The sequence below is a fragment of the Clinocottus analis genome, unplaced genomic scaffold, assembly GCF_023055335.1.
Source record: "Clinocottus analis isolate CAN_PGR_092001 unplaced genomic scaffold, fCliAna1.0.p SCAF_17, whole genome shotgun sequence".
NCBI classification, from domain to species: domain Eukaryota; kingdom Metazoa; phylum Chordata; class Actinopteri; order Perciformes; family Cottidae; genus Clinocottus; species Clinocottus analis.
The window spans coordinates 12799416-12825281 of NW_027175898.1; the positions used below are offsets into that span (position 1 = coordinate 12799416).

General features: G+C 45.1%; 1 protein-coding gene across 1 annotated transcript in view; it reads right to left on the reverse strand.

The window, feature by feature from the left end:
• The window catches only part of gfra4a (GDNF family receptor alpha 4a), a 122418-nt gene extending 97164 nt beyond the window's left edge, over positions 1-25254 (reverse strand). The window contains exon 1 of the mRNA XM_068581036.1: positions 24422-25254. Within this exon, the coding sequence (XP_068437137.1) occupies positions 24422-24479 (58 nt within the window). The 5' untranslated portion in view covers positions 24480-25254. The remainder of the gene's footprint in view (positions 1-24421) is intronic.
• Between the last annotated feature and the right edge of the window lie 612 nt (positions 25255-25866).

Consider the following 25866-nt stretch of genomic DNA (forward strand, 5'->3'; position numbering starts at 1 on the left):
ACAAGATGTAAGGCCCAGCAGATACGGATAGGAGATGAAACCTTACAGAACGAATGCCGAAGCCGTGTATGTTCTCTGTATAAGAGATGAATAAGTGACCATAGAGATGCTGCACAGCGAGAGACCGAGAGACAGAGACGGGGAAGAAGTAATTCAACTTTTAGATGACACTCTACAGGACGAGCGAGATGAAGACAAACGCTGCACAGAGGAGAGAGGGAGCGACTCGGACAGTGGAGCGCAGGCCATCAATACACGAGGGAATGTCGTGCAATTGACGGGGCGAGGACTACATTTGGATCCAATCTGCCCGCACGGCCTTTTGGAAAGCTAAAATGGTGCTCCTTTTCCAAGATGGCTGCCAAATTTGCCTGTCTTTTAGAGAAATGTGTAGATCTTTGCTTTCATTAACAGTCTTATGAATAGGCTGACATTCTTTACAAAAATAAGGTGTATATATATGTATATATATATATGATACTGCCTAGCAATTCTATGTAAAAGTCTACATTCAGTGCCTCTATATGACGCAAATGGACTCGACTGAGGTTGGAAGTCAAATCAGGCTCCTTAGATTGAATCATTGACTATTTGGGGGCAAAAGTGTAAGATTGTGAAAATCGGCAAGAGACACTCTTAGTAAATCGACATCAAGTCATCAAAAGCGACCGACGACACACATTTCTACGTCAGAAATCCACTTCGGGAGGCCATCTGAAAAAAAGGCCTCCATCTTGGAATTTCAAATGACCAATCGGGCAGATTTGATCAATAAGCCCCGGAGGAAGAACCCGAGCCAAATTTCATGCTTCTGTCTTAATCTGTCCGCAAAGAAAGCTTATATTTCCGGCTCAGAGCCTCCGGTCATGGATGCCTATAGACGGGGAGGGCACCGCACTCTGCAGGCTGGGAGGCTCCCTCCCTCCCTCACTTGTCCTTTAGATGACTCAACTCGCTGCCATCTGACGAGCACATCTATAAAAGCTCCCCGTCTGACAGATTGAGCTTGTGACCGTCAGTCTCACTTCTGTCTTGTTAGTTTTTGTTGAATACTTTTAGTGTAACACACACACAGTAAGGTAACAGCGACTGCAAAGGAAGAGCTCGCCACAGGAAGACGATGATTACCTAAAACGCTTTACCTCGTAATGCTTCTTGTGTGCACTGCTTTCTACATCATTCATGAAGTGAATCGTACACTTGAGTTGCACAGAGGGAACGTACTCCTGTCCTCTCAGACCGCATCTATATTAAATCTGGCCAGCCGATAACGGCTGAACCTTTGAGCTCTCGATGGGTTTGTGTCTGGATTTTTTTACATTGCCGAAATCGTAATTGTTAAAGACCCTTTGTTTGTTTGTTTTTTCACAAAGATCTTAGTTTGAAATCCGTTAATCATGGCGGTATTCAGCGGTGTTTTAAATAAAAACACAATCAAGCAATTTGGACAAATTATCACGAGTGAGTAAGAACACTTTGACGGCTCAAACAAGGACGGGCTTTCTTAATTTACAGGTTCATTCAACGTTTGTTTGAAGTAATTATTAAATTATAGTTGGAAAAACAATGAAAGAAAAGGTATTCGTCTGGCAAAACAAGGGGGCAGACGGCTTCACGTTGACCCAAATCCATCGAAATGAGGCCATGAGATGGATTCCATGTGGAGGTGATGACATCGTGTGCACTCTGCAGAATAAGTCCCTCCTCAACATATATACCGTCTTTACCTGAAGCAACTGTGAGCCTCGCGGAAAACTATGAGTACTGCTTAAAACTGTCGCTGCTCCCGTGGTTTCACTCACACAAAAGCTTTTTATTAAAATGCTTTTCCACAGCAACTGAAATGTTTGTTTCCCCCCGTCAACTCGTACACTAACATGACATTTTCTCCACAGGACTAATGTTCACTTGGAGCGTAAGGAGGCACAATAATCACCGAGGTGGCATTTACGAGACTTTTGTGCAGTTCGAAAAAGGTACATGTGGCAGGAAAAAAAAAACAGCAGGGGAGCTTCATCATCTGTGTGCAAACTGAAGGCTTGTGTCTCTTATCAACACATAATGTCATTATGTGTATCCAAAAACATGCGTTCGGGCAAAGTCTTTATTTTAAAATGGAGGAACAAATGATTCCCTCTGCTAGCTTTCCACTTGCTTCCGCCAGGTGGAAATGAAAGGCCACGTCGTCGCCAGTGTCGCACCGTGACTCCTTTGCGCTGCTTTTTTAATAGATTATTCTGTGTATTTCCATGTTAATGATTTGTAGAACATGCATGCATGCTTCTATTTCGAGTGTGCGGGTCTAAGACTGTGTGTTCCTCTGGATGTGTGTGTTTGTGTACCTTTCGGGGTGGTTTATGTGCAGTATGTCTGCAGGTACTTACATGTTTGCTGGCTGGAATTACCTTTACGCCATTAAACATGATCGTGTGAGACCGAGCATGCGTAGCATTAAAAGGAGTAACGGGGCCAATCTCAAAAGTGTACACATAGCATACTGTAAATGTCACAGCTGTAGGGAGAAGAAACCTTGTCTGAATCTAATTTATGGGTGGTCGGGCTTTTTGTTGATGCTTCGCAATTTCCTGTGCCGGCCACAGCCTCAGTCCATGTACACAAGATGTGATTTCACAAGGCAAATAGTTCTTTATCTTTTCGGTGAGAAGCATATAATAGTTAACCAGAACCGCAGCGTGCCGGAAAGAAGGGGAAAGAATTAAAGTACAATGCGATTTAGCTCAATGTTGCAGCCAGGCGCCGGATCTGAAAAGTGAAGCCAAAAGCGGAAGTGTCTTAAAATTGCGTTACGTCTGGATGCAAAAAGCAGTCTGATTGTATAGAAGTCTACGAGGAAATGACTCGATCTCTAGTTTCAAGTCTTCTTCAATACAGCATGATGTTCATTTGGTAAATGATAGTCTATTTAGAGTCAAAGAGACCATAACGCAGGGTACGCTTTAGGGCGGGGCTACCTTGTGATTGACAGGTTGCTGCCACACAATTTGTGTTTTCACCGACAACTTTAACTCTTTCACAGTGTGTGACTCAGCCAATACGCAGTGTGGTTGCAGATGGAGGTCTAGTTACTTCTAAATATTGTAGTGTGTTTTATTCATCACATACAATACAATAAGTGAAGCTTGTATACAAGCTAATACACAACATGACTGAAGAGGTACTGGCAGAAGCGTAATGCTTATACATTCCTATCCTAAATTCTTATTAAGTAACCCTAAAAATAACTAGATATTAAGAAAAAATAAAACAGTCACACTTGTAACCCTCAAAATAATTTTATAAACAATCCTTTTGAAAACCAAGATAAGATTTTTAAAAAAAGACTCCCAAATAGATCTGGTTGTCATTATATATTTCAGGCTATGTTTCATCAGTCATACGACTCATCTTTCAGCTCAGAACAGTCTCAAAAACTAAAATAAGACCAGGTGTAAAGTGGCAGAGAACAGAGCAAATCTTTAAAGCTAACTATAGCTCTGTGGTGCTAAATGCATTATTGTCTTATGGATCGCGTTCCTTTTGTTATTATCAGCAAAGCCAAACTTCTTTTCAAACTTCCAAAGCAACGTTGCTAGTTTGATTTGTGCGATGACAAAGCGTGTCACACATCTCCAACCTGCTCAGATCCGTGAAAGCGCCACGTGCAATGTCCCATGCACGAGTTCACTCGGTTGGTTCCAGTGCTTCTCCCATTAGCATTTACATGTGGCTGGATGTAGACAACATCACACCTCCGCGAGAGATTTTCAGCGGCTTTAATTGACTTCAGTCAACGACACACACACACACACGTAAAGGAAGTGACTACTTATAGCTAACGGTTATGCAGTTAGCATTGTTGGAAAAGGGCTCTGCAGTGTGAGGGAGATCTCAAAGAAGCTGACCAGCAACATGCCATCTGCTGCATGAGCATTACGTCTAAATAATAACATAACAATGTAGAAAACCCAACGCACATAAGGAAGAGGTTGGAGATGGTGGAGGGCACTCGTGAGCGTATGGGCAGACTGATCGCTTCTGCTCCTCGTAGAGGAGTCGGTGATTGTGAAGCATGAATGAAGCAGCGAATATAATCAGCTGACGCGAGGGCTCGACCTGATGCCACAGTCACGCTATCTGTTGTGGCTGTTAGGGCGAGACTTTCACCAAAGATGCTCCACGACAAAGATGACACATTATAAGCTGCGCCAACGATCTGAAGTGGAAAATATACTTACAGTCTCCTAAGGAATAGATTTTCTTTCGCGATCATTAGATATTTACACCAGCTTAACCGGGGCTTTTTGAGAGAGTCCTCTTTGGGCGCCTCTCTTTAAAAGGTTATATATCTAGTGCGGCGTGGAAACGCCTTGGGGTGTCCCAGGAAGAGTTGGAAAATGGTGCTTGGAAAAACCCGCTAAGCCTGCTGCCCCCGAGACCACGGCCTCGGATAAGCGGAGGATAATGGGTGGATGGGTGGATATTTACACAGCTAACAGCCATATTTAGAGTTACGAAAAAGCGAAAGCGTTGGAGACCGCGAGACGCCAGATTCTCCCAGAATGTATTCCTGAGACAGAGAAAGGCCATGAAGTCAATTTTCTTCTGAATTTGTCTGTCAGACAAATACCATTTTAGACTGAGATAATTCGGCCTGTGGACAATGGGTCCAATATTTACTTTTGGTGACTATGGAGCGAATGAATCCATGAGAATGTCCTCACATTGGGAGGTAATAGACTCGGGGCCTGCAGCGAGTCTCCTAAAGTGGGCGGGGCCCACACAGATCCAGGAAATGTGCGCCGTCTCCTTTCTGAAGCGTCCCCGCTGTCACTTGCTCTGTTGTTGTTGATGTTATCAATATCATTGCCGTCATTAATCCTCTCTAATTACAGATGCAACAAACAGCTGGAAGCGACAAAGTCCAACTCTCTGGAAGGTGTGAGGGAGAGGATGAACCACGATGAGGAAGAAGGGGATGCAAGGAAAGAAAAACTAATTAGAAGAGTTTGTCGGGAAGGAATATCAGGAATCCCTTGAAAATCACAGATAATGTTTGAACATTGCAAAGATGTCTGAGGGGTAATTTCTGTTGGTGCTGTGATTAAGGGCACCTTGATGGCCCTTAAGGGAAAAGTAGAAAGTTTCTAATTCATGCTCCACCTCCAGAGCTGCCCATTGAGGAAAACCTGCAAAACTTATAATCACATAAAAGCTGCTCCTGTGGCCTGTCAGGCTACCGCCGCTACGCTATCCATTCCCACAACTCCATTTTATCATTCCCCTTGAAAGCCCATACAGAATATAATGGGAAGTGAGAAACACTGTGCGCAATGACACACGGCTCCAATTAAGGCCTTTACATTCAGTTAAATGGAACTGAGTGGGAAATCAATTATGTGAAATTAGCACTTATTGCTAACGATCCTGCTCACTGTTAGGAACGCGGACGAGAGCTGAACAGTGGGAAAATGCATTTTTAAGTGTCAGAATGGATTTGTCATCGCGGGATCGAACCTCGTGCGGTGGGGAATGAAGAGAGATGTAACAGATCAAACAGATCTGCCGTAGATTCGAGGAAAGGTGAATATGAACGCCCAGAGAGGCGGCATTTCAGTTGTTTTTGATGATGCTGACAGACATAATACAGATCTACAAATGTTTAAAAAGCCTCACCGGGGGCCTCTGCTCTGCTCTGCGTGAAAAAATGAAGGCAAAGGAGGAAGAAAAAAAAGGAGGAGGGTGTGGGGGGAGAAACAACTACTCGCCAAAATATTCCACAGGGAGCAAAATGTTTGAAAATCTACAGAAGGAAAACGCATCAGAGCGTTAGCACCGACCACCAGGGAGAGAAAACGGTTCACTCCCCCTAATCTGAGACTTCCTGCTGGCTCAGCTTCGTTCTCTTCTCTGAGATCCATCTCCCCCCCTAGAGCACCGTGGAAAAGGGAAGAGGAAAAGTCGAAGGCTGAAGAGAGGAGGTGAGGAGGTGAGGAGGTGAGGGTGAGGTCCCTCCCTCCCTCTGAACTGAGATCTCACCTTGAAAAGGCCTCGGCCCCCTTGATCAATCTTTCATTGCCGTCTCCCAGCAGCCGGCCACTCACTCTCTCTCTCTCTCACACACACACACACACACACACACACACACACACACACACACTCCGACTCCATCATTCTTTGGCATTATAGACCTGGAGAAATGCCGGCTATACTGAATCACTCAGAAGCTGTGTTTACCGACACACCTGCCATTTCGCTATCTGCCGCTGTTCCTCTAATGGCATAGCAACAGATATCCGACCGCTGCTGCAGAGAAAACCATGAAAGGAAAAACATTGAGCGGCGGGTCTACAATGCTCCTATAGGCTTGTGTGCATATACACATACACATACATCCCAAATACATAGCTTATGAAGTATTCAGTTTAATAACGCGAGTCAGGGAGTAGTTCTTTGGTGCTGACAGCAACTTTAATAGGATCTGTTGTTGGAGAGAAGTTAATTAATCTTGTCCACTTTCTCTCCACTGTCCCTTTCTTCATCTCGGAGTGGCTCTGTCTCTTCTTCACCCCCCGCGTCACCTTTTAATCCTTCTCTCAGTCAACTCTCTCCTATCTTTTCCTCCGCTATGCTGAACTCTGCCTCCGTCCCTCTTCCGAGCGTCTCACAGACACGGGCGTTAACAACATGGGGGGGGGAGGGGCCAACGGGGCTTTTTCTCAAGGCCCCGCCCCCCCACACACCTCCACGAGATGAGACGAGAAAACGCAGCGTTCACACATCATCACAGCTTTTGAGCGTTTTTGCATTCTTCACACTTTCCCAAAACAACTTTGCTGTGTTTCCAAACAGCTCGACTTCACACCGGCTAGTTTGGAAACTAGGTGTCGCGAAAATTCGGGGCCCGCTTTGAGGGACGAGGGACCGAACGCCGGCGTGTCCGCGAACAGTACTTGAATGTTCATTGAATGGGCTGTAACTCTGTTACGTTGTTCACTTTGTACGCATGACATCTACTGCTTCTGTCCATCCGAGGAGAGGGATCCTCCTCTGATGCTCTCCCGAAGGTTTCTTTCTTTTTTTACCCCGTAAAAAAGGGGTTTTCTTTTTTTGGGGGGCGAGTTTTTTTCCCCTGATCCGATGTGACGTCACGGCACAGGGACGTCGTATGTGTACAGATTGTAAAGCCCTCCGAGGCAACATTTGTGATTTTAGGCTATTCAAAATGAACTGAATTAAATACTTGCTATAAAGAAAAAGAAAAATAAGCAAAGGAGAACAAATGGCGCCAGCTACAGGTTGCACCTGGACCTGTGCTACATCACGCACATGGTTCGTTGTAAGGAAACATCCAGCTCGGTTTATCAAAGAGAAAACGAATAAAAGAAGCTCATGAATACGTTTAACCAACATACTAAATCTTTTTGAAGGAGTAAACATGTTTTTCCTCATTTCTCAAGGCTCATTAAATATCAAGTCATGTGTGCAGACAATGCTTAACACGTACAGCGCCTTACATTCAACCAATGGCCGCCCTCCATTTGTAAGTACTGGTGTTGGTATTGTAAAGATTTCCCACAGGGTCAACTACGCACGCATCTCCTCGAGTGGATTGTTTTTTTTTTCCTTTTCTTCCCCTCATGCTTTGTCTGGTGAACATCGACAACAGAACTGATTCCACGAGGTGTAATTACAGCAACCGCCGGAAACCAATCAGCGTAGCCAGCGGAGAAAACGCACTGATTTAAACAAAACAGGATATTAAAGTCAGCAGACCTGAATGCAATAAAGTGCTACTGGAGGACAGTGGGAGATTGCAGGGCTGAGAAATGGAACCAGTTCATTGCTTTTACTGAACAATGTGGACAAAGACCATTACCTTAGGGTCATTACACAAAATGATTTAGATACAATCCAATAGCGTCAATTAGAGGCATCGAGCATCCGTCTCGATGTCGGAGTCAGCTTTAAAGAAGTCAAAACGCAGACGGGAATAGGGAGGATCTGCTGATTTGCCGATCTCTTTCAGTCCGATAACAGCTCAGCTTCTCGCAACGGCGCCAGTAATGAATGTATCCGCGCTTTGAGGGAGATGTCGGGCTTTCAGCCACTTGTCGGACAGCTGTGTAAAGCCCCGGTTTCGCTAATACCTCTCCACCTTTGCACAGGTTTATGGCCACGGATCAGCGGGCTCAGTAACAAGGCTGACAGGGGGCCCCTAACAAGTCAGGAGACAGGCAAACCGGATGAACCGGGCAGCTCCCGTCTCCGAAGAGAGCGGCGAACGAGGTGGAGGGAGGGCTGAGGGATGAATGGGAATCACCCAGTCAAGCGTAGCTGAACATGCTAGCCCGTCTCAGCAGGCCCTAATGACGCGGCTGGGGATCGCTGTGACGCGGCTCTGGCCGAAGTATTTAGCAGGCAGGGAGGGGAAATTTTTAGCACTCTCATCCAGGACACGTGGCAGGGCAACAAGGAGCGCTGAGCCGGACCGCCGGGTCGACCCGCCGCCAAACATAAATGTCTGACATGAACACGAAATGCAGGTCCACCTGTTCTGTCCACACACACACACACACACACACACACACACACACACACACACACACGGCCTCCAGGCACCTGAACAGAGCCGAGGTGAAGAAGAACTGCGAAGGCTTCAGACACATTTTGGCCAATGCAGTTCCGTGACTTTAAACCAAATTTAATGATCACACATTGTGAAAGTTGGTGTAAATATGTAAAAGTGAGGCAATTTTAAACTATTGAACTAACAATGAGGATTCTGAAGCATACAGTATACCTTGAATGACACAAATGAATGAGAGACAATGGTTTGATTAAAAGAATACACATTGATATAGATGCCCGTATGTATTTTGAGCATCTTTCTTTTGAAAGCATATGAATTATTTCAAACTCTGCGTAAATGAACGTCATGAACACATGAATATAACAAATCCATTTTCATGACTTTTTTCAAAACTTTTGGGATTCAATTTTTTTTCAAGGACTTTTCCAGGCCTTGAAATAACAATGTTGGTGATTTTGCAAAGTCGATGAAGACGTTTAAATTGCCGTTTTCTGATCCTGCCGCCTGTCAAAATTAAGCTTCTGGGGGAAATAAAATAAATAAACAGTGTTTCCCCCGGGGAAAAGTCTCAGCCGCAAAATACAATACCACCACGGTGCCACACCAGCGGCACAGACGGGTTGAGGTTTGAATCTGTTGGGGGGGCGTTTGCTGCTCGTCATCCTGTTTCTTTTTCTTTATATCACAAAGACTTGATGCCAAAAAACAGCCACGACAGCAGCAGAATGCATTGATTGCACAGACGGAGGACATCCTCGTCAGACGGGCGACTTCTGCAAACACCGGTGGCAGCAACGATTGAGCGGCGAGCATTGAATATACGCCACACAGACATTTATGGGCTTAATGAACGAACAAACGAACGAATTACCGTTATCTATATGACGCAGGGCTATCTCTACGACACATTGCAAACCTGCCTGTTGTTGTCTTTCCAGTGGAACAATACATGACCCATCATCGCGGCAAGCCTTGATAAACTTTACAGTAAAGGTGCCAATGCATGAATAATGAATTACGTCTCATGATTCTGAATTGCATAAGTTCTCAGAAGTCGGGTATATTTACAAACTGTGTGGGCTAAAACGCGCCTTAATGCTCTTTTATAATTCACCACATGTTAAATGAGTTCAGGGAAACTCATTAAAATATGCAATAATTAAGGTCAGAGTAGAAGGAATAATGGCATTATAATGTGCCGCTGGCTACGTTTTCCCACTGGCTAGCTACTCCATATCCTTGTGAAAGCCCTGCTCAGGTGTGTGTTTTTCTATACGCTACTTTAGACTTCTTTATATTCTCATAGAGAACAGTAAATAAGGTAAAACTAGTCAAAACAGTGATGAGTCTTTCTTCCGTCGCTGCGCGCAGAAGCACCTTCAACACGAACATGTAGCGTCAAAGATGCCGGTCATCACTCCACGATAAGTTTAATATATTATAATACCATCCGAGCTGAAAAGGGGGATTGTGATGAAACACAGGAAACAAGTGGAGTCATGTGGGTTGAAAACACCATCGCCATTAAATCCTTATAAAAAACAAACACCTTCTTGTTATCTGAAGACATTCAGATAACAACGTCCGATGACATTTATAAGGCGCAGAAAGATAACACTTTAAATGAAAGGCTACTACTAAGAGCAGCGAGGAAAAGCTGATTAAAGCATTATTGCAACAACAAACAAAAAAAAAAGTCCACATCTTCATATTGATCTTCATAACACATGGGTCAGGATGAGTAGAAACAGTCTTGAACTCCTCTTGATGGTGTTATGGACACACACCATAATGACATTTTACTGCCAAACAATGATCAAATCTATCAAACTATCTCTTTAAAATGAGCCACAAACAGACACCGCGTGGTTGGTTCATATCACAGCGATTTAAAAGAACCTCATCAAACTGTAAATATCAGGAGGATGTTCCTACCAGTTCGCTAATTAGGAGGACCAGCGGGGAAGTGCTACAGTCAAGGTGTTTGTTCACATATTTCCATACGCTTCCTGCCTCCTGCATGTGAAGAAGTTTTCATCTGGAGCCAGGGGAAAGTTATAAATATCCTGGGCATCGTGGAGTTGATTAGCCACCACCCTTCTTTTTTTGTTCAAGTGTTGCATAATTCACAGTTTAACAGCCGAGTTTGCAAATGAACCAACATTATTGCTGGACGTGAATAAGGAATAATAATTCTTTTTTTTTTTTAAAAAAAGAGCGAGAGAGACTGGAAGGGCCAACGGTGCCCACAGATGCCGGGGATCTCATTCATTCCGGTTGTCGCGCCGCGCCGCGCTACAGCCTCAATAAAACATTGGGCGCGCCTGACCATCGATCACGGCTCTGGCCCCGGCACATTCTTGGCACGCCGTCTGAGGGCCGGCCTCTTGGTCTTTATAATGCGTTTTGGGGCTCTCGGGGCCCCCACCGCTCGGGGGTGTACTACAACGCAGCTCGCCGGAGCCGCGCCGCTATAACGCTGTGTAAGTCCTTGAGGGACATCGATGGCGGCCGCAACCTCGTGAACTCGGCGGCGGCGGCGGCCGGGTATCGAGGAGCGTTCTTCTAGAGCTCAATGGCTTTCGTCTAATCTCTCCGTGATCAAGATTGTGCTTGCTTCTTGTTTCAAGCAACTCGGGGATGGTTTAGGTCGCTGATCAGACGAGAAGTCGCGGGCGGCCGACAGCGGAGGAGGAGCTTTGACTTCATCCGCTGCATTGTAGGACGGTGGGGGGGGAGGGGAGGGGCAATGATAGCGAATCTGCTGCAGCGCCATCGAGGGTCTACTTTACTTCCTCTCTCCTGTCTTTTAGGGAGACCATGTCTATTACCTAGCTCAGATACCATCGAGGAGTATCTGAAGTCAAGTGCTTCTGACCCCCAGAGGCTATCGACTCTCCGTTCATCTCCTCGACAGCGGCGCTATAATGGGGAGGTAAAAAAAAAAGTGCGGGAGCTTTGATAGTGTTTGAAGCCCAGAAAACCCCAAAACGCTGTGTTTCACTTGGCTGCTGTGTGGGAATGTATTACCTGAACCACCCGGGGGGGGGGATGGATGACGCAGTGGTTTATCAGATAATTGGAATCTGTGAAAAGGTCACCGGCGGGATGGCGAGTGACCTTACATCAATGGGCGGTGGGTCGGGTCACACTTCAGTGGGAAGGCCCGAAGCCACGGGGGCAGAGGATCCAGGATCACACGGGGGGAAAGGGGGACGGGCGATGGACGGAGTTAAAAGCAGCAAATTAAACCAAAAGATGAGACGTGCCCCGACCGGGGGGAAGAAGGCGAGCCAGCGAACGTCTGGAAAAGACTTTTCCCTCACTCTCCTCTTCCATCTCTCAGTTTGACCCCCCCCCCTCCTCCTCTCCCTCCTCCCCACTCTGTCTGTTTGATCTCGCCACGGCCTAAAGTCAAGAGGCAGGCTTTATATCTTATATTCACTGTTCCACATGAGAGACCGTGTGTCCCAAAAAAAAAAAAAAAAAAAAAAAAACTCTTCTCAAAATAAATGAGGCTCTCTGAAGGCAAACTCAGACGATGACTGGCGCCGTGTCGACCCGGGCCATCGCAGCAGGCATCAGTGATTCGATTTGAAGAAAACATCTGAGTGTGTGTGCGAGTGTATTTGTGGTTACAGGCAGCATTGGTGTGTAACTGCGGTCCATCTTTCTCTTACTTCTGTTCCAAAGGCCCAATCGGATTAAGACAGGTGTAGGTGTTGACTGTCCTCCACATCTGTGTTTGCTTTTTGAAGCTTCTCCCTTTTTTTTTTTTTTTATTTGATTCAGATTCGTCGACCGGGGAGGGATGTTTGCTTTCACAGCCAGTCCACAGAAAAATACAGACACACATATGGCGACGTGCAGATATAGACTGTACACAAAGTCTCCATGTTTACGTTCCTCCAATGATCCCGACAGTGCAAGCGAGGCGGATTGTGCAGGAGCAACAAAGCTCCCCTTTTGAATCAAGAGATTGAAGTGTCCTGTGTCTCCGACCAGATGGAGGTAGCGTGCATTGTGGGTTTAGGTGCTGATGGGTGTCATTTGAAAGTGTGAGTGCCAGGTGTGCGATTGTTCATATCTGGGTGCTGGAAGGTAATCTATCTCAGAGGCATCTTTGTGCCGCTTGTTACTACAAAAACTGATGCGAAGGACTGGCAACGTGTAGTACCAAAAGGATCTGTAATGGAAAACACCAGGGGCGAATATTTTCAATTTTCAAAAGGAGATGAAAAACACCTTAGGAGTAGATGCCAGTGTTAATTGGCTGGAGACGCTGCTACAGTACAAAGGGCCGCGCGAGTGTTGCAATATGTTCTAGAAACCCTCCGAGCGATTAGCGCCGGCTGGTCGCAAGTGGCCGGTTTAAAAAAAAAAATAAAAAAATGTGAATGCCGTCTGCAATCCAGAAAAATATAAAGAAAATCTATCTCTGGTATCGGTCTGTTGTTCCACACAAGAGGCACCGAAAGGGCTGGGGTCAATATATTGCCACTGTCATCATCTTTAAAAACACAGGCTTTGCCTGTCATTGACTGGCACACCAACATACACCCGCTGGCTAATTGGAATTTACTCACAGGAAGACAAAGAGAGGCAGCTGACAGGAAGCCGTGAGGCCGGGAGAAATTGAACTCACGTCGAGAGGGATTTAATTAGACCATTTTGTACCTTTCACCGCTGCTGAAGCCTATTTACATTCATTCTCGTGTTACTAAGCTACCTCACCTTAGTTGTATTACTTCGACTAATCTTTGGGTCTCAGTCTGTTCCGGAAGAAAGAAAGAAAAGAAGTGAGCATTCGAAATGTTCAGATCAATGAGATCAAGGTTTCCTCTTTTTTTTTTTAAATCGCTTGGTATTTAAAGAGAGTTTCATTTATAATAAAAGGAAAACACCAGACTGGTCGGCCTCGTGATTGACGTGAAAAGTAATGCAAGAGTTCAAAACCCCCACGACATCCGATATGTCCGTTCCCGTTAGAGAGATAGGGCAACACAAATCTGGTATCCCCGCTGGCGAAAGCATGAACCAGATGAAACGGCAACGAAAAGCAACTCATTTCCGATACATTGTGCGTGGAGCACGTCAATCACGAACCTTTAAAATCCCCTTTGAAATAAATCACCCCCCTCGCCCCCCCGAAAAAAAACTGTATTTAGATGTGCTGGAACAAAAAAGACCTTGAAGGCAGGATTTATCAGCTTAGCTAAAGGGAGATGATCCACTGAGCGGAGATAGGAAGGGGTTGCCCCGTCTTATTCTGAGCTGCGCATGATAGTCACATGGAATCCATCCTGAGGCCTGTAGGACACAAACGTATTGATAGTTTAATAGCACCAGTTTAACTCTTTTACCCTCGCTGGGAACGTCTGTGTCAGATATATCTATTAGCCTTCTCCCCTAAAGCTCAAAACGTGCTACTTTTAGGCTCGAGGCTGGCAGTGTGTTGATAGTCCCGCCCACCTGCCACTCATCCGCTGTCATTTGCCTTCAAGACTCAACTGATAGCTTCGCGGTCTTAAAGTCAAAGAGACAGCAAATCAGCAAGGAGTGAAACCAAATCTTTCCTCCAGCTTAAATAGTTCAATCAATATTTGATGTGAGATGAGTTGCTTGTCTTTTTTTTCTATCCGGCTATCCAATCACAATGGAGGAGAGGCGGGAAATTACAAAAGCCAACGTCACAGCCTACATGTCGGCTACAGGTAGTGAACAACAAAAACAACAACAACGGAGTAGAAATGAATACACATATATCGGCAGGTTTGTCCTCTCTCAAGATGCTTCAGCCTTTTCTTTTTTTATTTAGTTCCTCCTATATTCTGCATTTAACAATAAACAAGTCATGTTTGATGTTTAAAATGCATATACCTAATGATAGTTTAACAAGAAAGCGTATTTATAGTGCACAATCAGGATAAATGAACTAAGTTGCAAAAAGAAAAAAAAGGTAAAAAGAACGCATATGAAGCTGTTGAGACAATCACCCTTCACAGCAACAGCTAACAGATCACTGTCACTATTTTCCCAGATATAGCTGGTAGCCATATCAGGAAAAATACATGCACACCACACAAAGCCAGCCAACAAAACCACGATTAGACAACTGATCCTTCAATCAGCAGATCGACACTGATGGTTGGGAGTCCAACAAGTCACTGAAAGTTGGGTTGTGAAACGTTTATATGATTTGTTTTGCTCATTGTTTCACAACAAATGGCTTAAAAAAAAACTGCAGTACCCCTGAGCCTCATCGGCCATTACCATGGTGCCCACAGTAGGTACGAATCAGAGCTGTGACTCGATGAACAACATGATCGGGAATGAACCACCGAGCTGCTGAATTCAGCCAAACTCGACTTCTATTGGTGAACGTTTCAGCAGATTCTCCAAGGTGTCGTTCTCCGCTTCAGGTTGCTGCTCAACAGGATTTTTACTTTGCTAATTGGACATTTCCACCATAACTTGGGAGTCCTTGGGAGCTGCAGTTGACTTGTTTGAGGTTTTATTGTGCACAGACTGTACAAAAAGAACATGTTTTTCTTTTTTAATTGCAGTTTCTTTTTTATTTGTCCTGATGTTTCAAGCCAACACAACTACCAGCGAACAAAGAGAAAAACAGGACTTTAGTAACTGGAAGCATGAAATAAGTCCATATGGTTTAAAATGTCCCAAACATCCCTGAAAGGCTGCTTTCAGCCGGATGGTGTGATTTGGTTGAGTAAACATTAGGTCACAGAAAAACACCAAACGATATTGCATAGCATATGGTGCGTTGTTTAATATCATTTTAATGCAAAAACACTGCATGCTGTCGCTTAGTAGCAAAAACTGACTTTGTGTGATACATATTCTGGGAAATACGACAAGACACAAACTGCCTCAATACAGCCAATAAACAGTTTTGGGATCTCGTATCTTCACGAAATCTTGAACGTCTTCCAATTTTTTATTTTCTTTTTGGTTCTGTTTTTTTCCGTCTGCCTGGGTGACGACATAAAACATGTAAGACCCAGAGATGTAATCAGCTGAGCGGCCCGCGAACAGACTACAGAGTGGAAGCCGCAAATTCTTTATTAGCCTTCATAAATGTTATCTGGCACATATCTGAGACAGGCCGGGTGTCTCGCCTGCTGCGATTTGGCCCTTTCTACACATCCCCCTCCTCCGCCTCCCTGTTGGCTTAGTCAGTTCACTGCCTGGCACCAAACATGATTCCTGAGTCCCAATTTCACACACTTCTTCTGTTTCTATACCTCAACGGCAGCTCTGATTAAAAACCAATTAGCTCCCCAGATCCCAAGGCCCCTGCAGAAGAGGCTGCAGGATGTCATCTGCATTCGGCTCCAGCTCCGGCCTGCGATCTGTTCCCCCTTTCTGCTCCCTGCTCTCGTTTTCTGAGAGGAAAAAAAAAAAAAGTAAGCCGGCAAGTGGAGGAGCTGCTTCTTTTTTACATGACCTAACCTAAATGTGAGCTGTTTTCGGCAGAGATGGACAAACACTTCTCTCGCTCCCTCTCATTCATGTAATTATTGGTTTTATGTATTTGGATTCTGCATTGATGGAGACCCTTTTTTGAATTTGTGACTTTTCATTAAAATAAACAAACTCAGTTGCCGCATTTGTTGCCTCAGTTGCCGCGAAAGCCGCAGTTGTTTACAAAAATAAGCATTTTCGAACACATTCATAATCCTCAAAGACAATCCCGCTGCTGCAATAATCTGCTTGGAGTAACGGGGAAACAAATTTTTTACAAGGCGGATCTGAACCCAAATAAATTGCTTTACTGTCAAGTTCTAAGACGCAGTTGTTTTTACAGACCACTGAACTATTTCCAGACTGTTCTCTTTTAACTCTTGACAGTCCTTTTGGACTCGCCATTCCCTCACATCATGTCTCCGTATTTCTTGACTAATTGAAAGGCGACTCCTCCAGTCAATGTCTGCAATAACTAGAGAAAAGCTTTCCAACTATAAATTGTTCTTGATACCAACAAGTTGAACTCGCAGGAAACTCTTGTCGTTTGAACTGGGCTCTCTGGACATGTTTAGGGTGACTAGTTTTAAAAAAAGACACACTGACTGAATAAAACAGGCTCTTTCTGGATCCTTAACTCTTTACCGTCAAAATAAGCATGCATTACTAGACCATATTTATCCAGTTACAATCTTATTCAGGTTAAAAACATGCAGTGTGTCCCAGTTCTACGCTACACGCTCCTTCTGAGCAGGCTCTAAGTCCACTGTGGGTTCACACTGGAAAAGTGACATCAATATAGAATACTAGAAAAAGTTAGTATACAAACTACCGTAAAAGTCGGGTTACAAGCCGCTACTACCTTTGGTGGGTGTCTCCGCTAGCTCCCGCTGTAGCCAGCTAGCGCTGTAGCCAGCTAGCGCTGCTGCTAGCTCACCACTAGCTCCCTGCTAGCTCACCACTAGCTCCCTGCTAGCTCGACAACCTAAGGAAGCGGGACCAGCCCGGCTCGACGCCCGACTCAGGCAGCGAGGAGCTAGCATCAGCGCTATCTTGCCACCAAAAGGTATGAGCGGCGTCTAACCCAACTTTTAGGGTGAATACCCTTTAGTCATCGAGTGCGATATTGATGCAGCTCAGTGCAAAGTATGAAGCTGGAACAGAAGTCAAACTATTTATGGATGATGGTGAAACATCTCCAGGGACACCAGAAAACAAGAAAAAGACTTAATTGTTGTTTTTGTATCATTTTGCAATTGCAGTCTGCTTGATCACGGAGCAATTGTTGGATCATTTTCTGTTAGTATAAAACAGTGATGTGCTTTGCTTGTACGCCAGCTGCAAACACATATAATATAAAATAAGTATACCGTTGGAGACCAGCGTTGCGAGTAACAATTATTTTTATTGTTGATTAATCAGTGATTATCTTCTCAATTATCGGCCCAATGGATGGTCATAACAATTGGCGGTTAATTTAATAGTTGATCAATCTTCTTGCTTTAATGGAGACACAGCTAACGAGGGTGAAAAAATACACAGTGTTCCCCTGAGGGCATATATCCTAGCAACAGGACAGAAAAGCCTATTTGAGACCAAAAAAAAAAAAAGTGTGTTCTATATATTTGACTGAAGTAGCACGCCTTCATTACACAAGATGGCTGGAATATGAGCATGCAGCGCTGCAGCAGCTCGTGTGATTAGCACCTGGGAACATGTGAACGGGAGCCGGCAGCTCGTGATGATCGCAGACGATTGTCCGTCGGCTTCATCTCGATGCGAGATGAGAATATGATTGTCACCTCCAGCACCTCTCTCAATAAAATGGCGGAGTAATAAGAGCCTGTATTTTATGGGTCTGGATAATGGTTCGCGCCAGTCGTAACGAGACGCTGGAAGTTCCTTCTACTTAAATACACACTGACAGACACACTTAGAGGCTTTAAGTACTGCGAACACTTGATGAAGGGCCTTGAAGTCCTGCTAGCTTGTTTCATTACCACTTGTCATTCTCTCTGTCAAGCCAACTCCACGCTACCTTTTTTCCCCCCACTCACAAAACTTTTCTTCTGATTAATTGCACCCTTTTAGGCTCTCTCACAATCAGCCTGAACCATTTTGCAGCCTTTTCATTACAAAGTTAAACGTCTGGCTATGGAATACAGTGGCAGTAAATGGCGTATCCTGTCAGAGAGGCAAGGGGCAGGGTAATTGTCTCTGTGGCATAATCATCCCTCAACAAAAGCCGGTGGAAATGACAGGGTTTTAACATAATAAGGAGCACTGTCATTGTGGATTCACCCAACAAAATCCTCCCTACCAGCAGCTGTGCTGCAGTTTCATTCCCCCTCTTCCAGGGAATGGTTATCTCCATCTCATGGCGTCAATTTCGCTCTTTTCTCCACAGCCGATGGCCTGTAATTACTTCCATCTGCTCTTTGTGCATACAGTATTACTTGTCCTGGCGGAGATAACACCGCGTGGTAAACCAGTAAGACAGCGGAGAACAACCCGGCTGTAAATGTCACCAATGAAATGCACGCGCGGTTATCTGACTTTCTGTTTCAACTCCTTTGTGGAGTCGTAATGACACGGAGAAATGCAGTGTTCCCGAAAAACTTCTATGCCATAGCATTATCTCAGCGAGGAGACAGTTGACAAATGAAATCAAAAAAATCAATCACACAAGATGGATTGGGTGTCAAGAGCGATATCTGCGAATGTGAAGACAGTGGGTGCAGATTAGAGCGAGTCATCTCCGCCATCGCTGGCTCTGGGACGTGGAGCAACAGGTGCTCGGCATGAACAACAAACAGGGAAGTGAAAGTGGTATTGAAAGGGGGGCAGCGCAGTAGATCTGAGGCTCCAGACTGAGCCGACGCACCCCGGGATCTAAAGAGCAACTCGGCTTTGGTATGACGCTCTACCGAGGATACATATCTCCTCTCTGTTAGATGCCCAACGACAGCTTCAGCCTCACGGAAAAAAATAAATCCCCTCTCTCGCTGTCACACACGGCTTATTCGCATTCACATCCTCCTCTTTCCTGCTATGTTTGCTCCCGTAATTCTCTGGCGCTATTCTCTCCCTTCTCCCTGTCAGAGGAATTTTAAAGGCACAGAGAAGCATCCACTCCAAGAGAAAATGAAAACTGTGCAACGTTTGCACCAACTACGTGGCCCCGGTGAGAGAGAAGGGTGAGTATGAATTATACATGTGTCAGGGTGTGGTGGTGGTGAGGAGGTGGGCTTCAGATTTGTCAGAATAAATACATAAAGCGCGTACTTGCAAAAAAAAAAAAAAAAAAAACCATAACATTATCTGTCACAATTCAAGGTTACCAAACATGCAAGGAGCAAATTATTCATACAAAGCATAGTGATGAGGCTGAATAACTGCTGAGAGCGACAGAAGGAGTTTGGTTTGGATACGCGGGAGGCCTTTCGCTCTGTGTGAGTTTGTGTGTGGGGTTGTTAATTAGGAAGCTATTTGTGTGGAGAGAAAAGTCCCTGTTATGATCTGCAGAGAGTCTGTCACTGTCCCGCTGCACCGTGAGGCATCTGTCCTATAAGACACAAACACATGTGATTACATCTCCCACGCCAAACTTTAAAAATGAAGCCACATTCATTCATACTTTTTCAACACCACGGTTGAAATAGCTACATTGGTTTGAAGTGAGAGAACTTTCTAGCAGCATTTCTATCTGTTTTACGCCACATTCACTGTCCAGTGCAGTCATGTGGCATAAACCAAGGTTTCACTTGGCAGTTTCTCTGCCCCCTTGTGGCCATAAAAATCCCTTAATTAAGAAAAAATCCACCATGGAAAAAAACTACTAGGTAAGATGTACGGCAGTGCTGGGCCCATTTAGTCATTTGGTTGTGTGATTGTTTTATTCCTGTTCACAAGTAGGACAGACTTCATACTGTACAAATGTCAAAACCAGCAACAAGTGACGGACTGAACCATTACCATACCAGTGCCAACACATAGGAATCCTGCAACATTGCTCTGGCTCGAAATCTGAGTTGGTTGGCCAACATTGACAAGAAAACAATGTAATGTGAATCAATCACGTCAGTGTATGGCACTCCAAAGAAAATAGTTGGCCCATCACTTATTGCGGAGAAAGAGAGTTGAAGAAAACAAGGACAGACGGTAAAACAAATCTAGTCATGAATAGATGGATCTGAGGGTCTTTTCTTCTGAAGATTAGATCGCTATGTTGCAATGAATAATAAAGCCAAGTACAGAAGGACTACTTGAAAAAAATATATTCAACTAGACTGGAAAGTTAAATCAGTAAATAATTAGCCGGTGAAGAATGGTAATCAGCAGTCAGCTTACTCTCAGAGCGGTATCTCAACTCTGCAATCACTTTCCTCTGGAGTCTTCAAAATATGAAATCGAAATGGCTCTTTAGTTGTGACGAGGGATGTGAATTTCTTTCCTGACAAACAAGCCAACCATGGCCACCTGCAGTATAACATGAAAAACAGCTGAATAATATTACACGTTTTGTTTTTAAGTAATAATCGAGATAACCGTTTCACATCTGACATTTAGTTTGATGTGATCTCTCTTGATTATGGTAAAATCACACTCTATAGCACTAATGAAACGTTTGAACATTTTAATTACTTGATTTTAAAATCTGCAATTTGATCGTGCATTTCTTTTCCCCCCTGCTGAGTGTAACTGATCGCAGCTACCATTTTTTTTTTAAAAACAAATTACACATAATCATCTGTTTGCCCAAACAGGCAGATATAGAATCAACAGTGGATGATGCCCTTTTCAGCCTGCTGGGCCTCTTTACAGGACATGATGCAGGCTCCCCAGCCGGATGAGTCTCATCCACAGCCGCGGCAGTCTTTGTGAAGGACCCCTGCAGTTTAAAGCATCCTCAAATTGTTCACACCTTCCCTCCACGACTGCTTCCCCTGGGTTGAACCAATCAACACAAAATGTCATGCTGCGATAAAAATATGCATACCACCGTCAAGTAGTGGGCTGTTTATGTTCATGATCATCACTTCTTGGCAGTCACTTGCTGCGGCGGATCGAACACGAGTCACACTATTTAAAAAAAGGTACAAAGAATCCGCCAATTTTGCAAATGGCAAAGTAAGCTGTGTTCATTTGCTGCCTGCCACTTAGGAGAAAAATAATATGCAGAATAACCTGGTCGATTTATTACAGTCATGATTGCGAAATGTTCCGCGCAGTGTGGGCAAAAAAAATTAATCACTGAAGCATCACAAGACTGAGCAGGAAATATGCTAATTACAATCTGAAGTAAATAGACGCTTGTTGTTTTTTTGTTGTTGTTTTTTTCCAATGCATGAGTTGCAAAAACACAGCATGCTAATCTAGCATACATACACTTCACCAGAAAGGGACATTTATCAGACCGGACAGATATTATTGCAGCCCCCGGAAACCACGGGTATTTTATAAGCCTCGTTTGGCCTGGCAAGCTATAGAGAAGCATGTCTTTACTTGCAGCAGGAGTTCATGTCACACACACATCCTCCTAAACCAAGAGGTTCTCAGATGGACGGTGGGTTACCATTGTGTATGGACCATTTTCCAATGTTATAGTAGCTAAAAGCTGCAGGTCACAGGGTAAAAGTGAACCACCACATGGTGATCGAGACAAAAGGCGATGAAATTAAGGAAACTGTTCCTGTGAAGCCGAGTAGCTTTTTATTCTCTGTAACAATCATTAGAAAGCAGCGTATGTTTGCATTCACTAGCTAGCGTAGCATAGAAGCACTGATGCTAGTTCATGGTACGCTAACGTATCCTGCTAATGTTCGCCCTGCATGTTTTTAGATAGAAACGTAACATTCTAGACGCGTACATCTCCTTCTCCGGGTAACGAGTATCACGATTACACAATTTTGAACCACGACTAGCTCCAAATCCACTAAAACAGCCTGAAAATTAGGAAAATATGAGACAGTTTCATGAGAGTCTGTGGATCAGAGCCGGCTAGCTGTCGGACGCTGGTCAGAGCTGATGCTACGCTACGATTGGCCATCCGTGGTTGGACTTGGGGTCGATTCCATGGAAGTGGTCTAAAGCCAAGTCATTCTACACAAAAACATCTGAGAGTGAGTGCTGTTGATACACAAGTTCAAGGACACTTTGGTCAATTTCTGAGGTGCAAAAATGACATTAAAACCCATAAATGAAAGTGTTTCTTTATGGGGTTTGATGTTCTACTTCAGATTCAAATAGTGGCTGCTCCGCTGTGCACGACAAACGAGACGACACACAGAATGCATCGGAGAAAGTCGCACACGCGATTTGTCATGTTATCCTGAAATCTTTGCAGCTCAGATTTAGAAGCCAATTCGAAAGTTACCATTTATATTTACTACTTTTTTCCCCCACTCAAAAATCGCTCAGGTGCTCTCATATCTGACAGCACTTTAAGACTCATTTGCCCAATCCACTTTGATTCCCCCCCCTGTGGATCCAAACCAACCACCTCCGTCATCCCATGTCTAACCTTCAGGCTAAAGCTGCTTCAGTTCCTTTGATCCCCCACCTCCCTCCCTCCCTCCTCTCTGCATCTGCCTCCCTGTGTGGCTGATGGACGGGATCAGGAGGCCCTGGGTGAGAGACTCTCTGCTATTTTGACACATCACTTTGACAAGGTGAGAATATCTGCTGAGAAAAGACGACGACTGTCTGACTCCCCTCCTCACATCCTACTTTCACTTACCCACCCGGCTCATGTCTTGAGTGACAGCACCGCGCGGTGACATGCGTTTTACACATAATGTGAAATGTGCAGGGAGACAAGAGGGACATGGGAGCATCACATCCTTCAAGGGAAGTGGGGCGGAGAGGAGTGCCGCAAGTGTGTGTGTGTGTGTTTAGGGTTCAAGGTGGTGGAACAGCTTGTCTGGGAGCACCAGCATTTGCAATGTACTTCCAGCATGCAAGGCTGCTTCCAGTGTGCCTGGTGAGTGGCTGCAATCACAGCTGCAGCACAGGGAAATGGAGTCTGAGACGTCGAGCTGCCATCGTCAAGGCTATAAATCTCCCAAATACAAATCCCTCTGTCCATGCGTCCTGTTTTCGGCTCGCTCGGCAGGAAGGGTTTTCTTTCCCTCTCCATGGTGGGGGGAATTTTAAGGAACACAGTGCAGCAGAATCAGGAAAAAAATGGTGAGTTTGTACCACTGATGCATTTTAAATTATAGCAGCAGAAAAACAGCTCTGACATTAGAAATGACTTGCACCAGCTGGCACAATGAGCAGCTGTACAGGTCGCATGATTAATAGATTTGTGTAGAGAAAAGGTGTGTGTGTGTGTGTGTGTGTGTGTGTGTGTGTGTGTGTGTGTGTGTGTGTGTGTGTGTGTGTGTGTGTGTGTGTGTGTGTGTGTGTGTGTGTGTGTAAGCAGTGCTGGTGGTCATACCTCATGCTTCTAGTGATGGTTTTGATCCTGCAGCCCCACTTTGGGCAGTCTTTGCTTCTTCCACTCAAACACGTGCACATGAACGCTGCCGTCACACACACTGGCAGCCAGTCTGCACCGCGCACGCACGCACGCACGCACACACACACACACACACACACCTCACCTGCAAAGGCAGGTGCACAAACGCGCGCACGCACACTCGCACGATTACAACCACACGGGGCTGGCGCGCGCGCGCACACGCACACAGACAAACACTTTGACACACACTTGTCTGCATTGGCATTTTTTCGCAGTCAACCCGGGGACCAGCAGCGGCAGCAGCAGCAAACACATTCTGAGGCTCTCATCTCATCCGTAACCTGATCTCACATCACTCTGCAGTTTGGGAACCGTGTGCATGTACTATGGTGCCTGCAGGGTGACACACACACACACACACACACACACACACACACGCACACACGCACACGCACACGCACACGCACACACAAAAGACATGCAGGCATCTCTTGAGTGGAGAAAACCCGGGGAGACTCGCTGCTTCACTGCTGTCAGTCGCTCTTCAGATCCCATTTTGCAGTCTTTCTGTGTGGTCCTCTAAAAAAAAAAAAAAAAAAAAAGCAGCATCCCTGCTCTGCCCGGGACCCCGTAGTGCATCCGGTCACGTTAACTGGCTGAGGCTTGCGGGTAAAGAAATATCTCATCATGCAACTTTGACACAGGGAGAAGGAGAAGGAGAAAAAAAGCAAGCGAGTATGGACTCGCTGAAGAGCAGTGGCACTAACGAAGCTCACACTGGTAACGGGTGGAAGAGCAGCAGCGAGCATCCGCACAACAACGCATTCATTTTGCACAAGTTTCACTGCACTGTCTTACATTCCAAGTGTGGTTCAACTTACCGATGAGAGCCAGCTGCAAGAAGTACAGTCCGAGGAAGTCCATTATGGAGTGCGACATAAATTGAAATGGATGCAAATCCCGGGGCGAGCGATGATGCGCGAGAATAAAAGCCCCGTGTTTGTTGCAATTGGCACCGAAATTAAGACCGAAAGAATGGCAGCTATTTCTCAAGTGATGACTGGTCACTCACGCTGACGCCGGATACCACAGCATTGCATTAAAAAGCAGGAGCGCCGCAGAGCATCGGGGTTTTTTTTTGTTGTTGTTGTTGTTTTTTTTAACAGTCAAACTTTTGTCATGGAGGAAAAAATGGGTTACAGCTGCGCCAAATCGAGCCAGTGGTTCCAAATCAATGCAACACCAGAAGGGGTGGAGAAGGAGAAGAAGAAGAAGAAAAAGGAAAAACACAGTTTGGTCCTTAGGTGGACGGAATCTCGCGCGTATTGAACATCCCTGGCCGTTTCCTCCGTCCGTCCCGAGCGGCTGCTTCCTCTCTCCTCTTCGCCTCCACCTGCGCGCCGTCTGGAAAAACCGCGGATGAATCACAGCGGCGCGTTTCGCTTTGCGCACTCCGACCTGCGAGTCGCACGGCGCCTGTGATCCTCCTTGCTCCCAGGCGGGTCCGGCCGGAGATGCCCAGCCCAGCTCGTTTAAAAATCCAATCTTGGCCAAAGTTGAAATAGGACAAGTTAAATCGATAGCCTATTTCATACTGCCATAAAATGGAAACAATAAACCTGCGTAAAATGGTGCAGAGGGTGGGTGGACCATATCCACACTTCCCTGAAAGTAGGTTATTCCCCCTAAAAAAGAGAAACTGCCACAGTCGACTTGCATGAGAATCATTGATTTGGAGGAAGTTAAGAAAATATTTGAGGGGCCCCACAGCAGCAGCAGCAGCAGCAGCAGCAGCAGCAGCAGCAGCAGCACAGGAGGAGCAGACAGCGACAACAGACCCTCACTGACTCAGTGTCTGTGCCTCTTAATGGTACAAATGAAGGGACCATCTTGCAGTCAGCATGGTCTGTTTGAGGCTACCTGCTGTCTCATGTGCTCATGCTGGTCTCCTTCCAGAAGAACAGCACAAAGAATAATCTATGTTGATCTGGTTGTTGCAGCAGACGAGCTGTACTGTTATTATTATTTTGAGACGCAGCCTATACTACTTTTTGTGTTATCTATAAAGACATTTGTTTTCCATACACCCAGAATAATTGGATTAAATCTGTAGAAGCAGCACGCCATGAATCATGGAGAATATTTAAATTCTTCATACTGACAGCTGTTGTGAGTGCTCTTCTTTCTCTTTTTTCCTTCTCATTTTCGTTAAAACCTTGAATTATTCTCAAGCAGTTAAACTCGCACTGTGGATAAGAAATTAATTTTTGAGCGGTCTCTCTTTTGGGAGTTGTTTTGCCTGCTCGAGCTTATTTTGGGAGTTTTT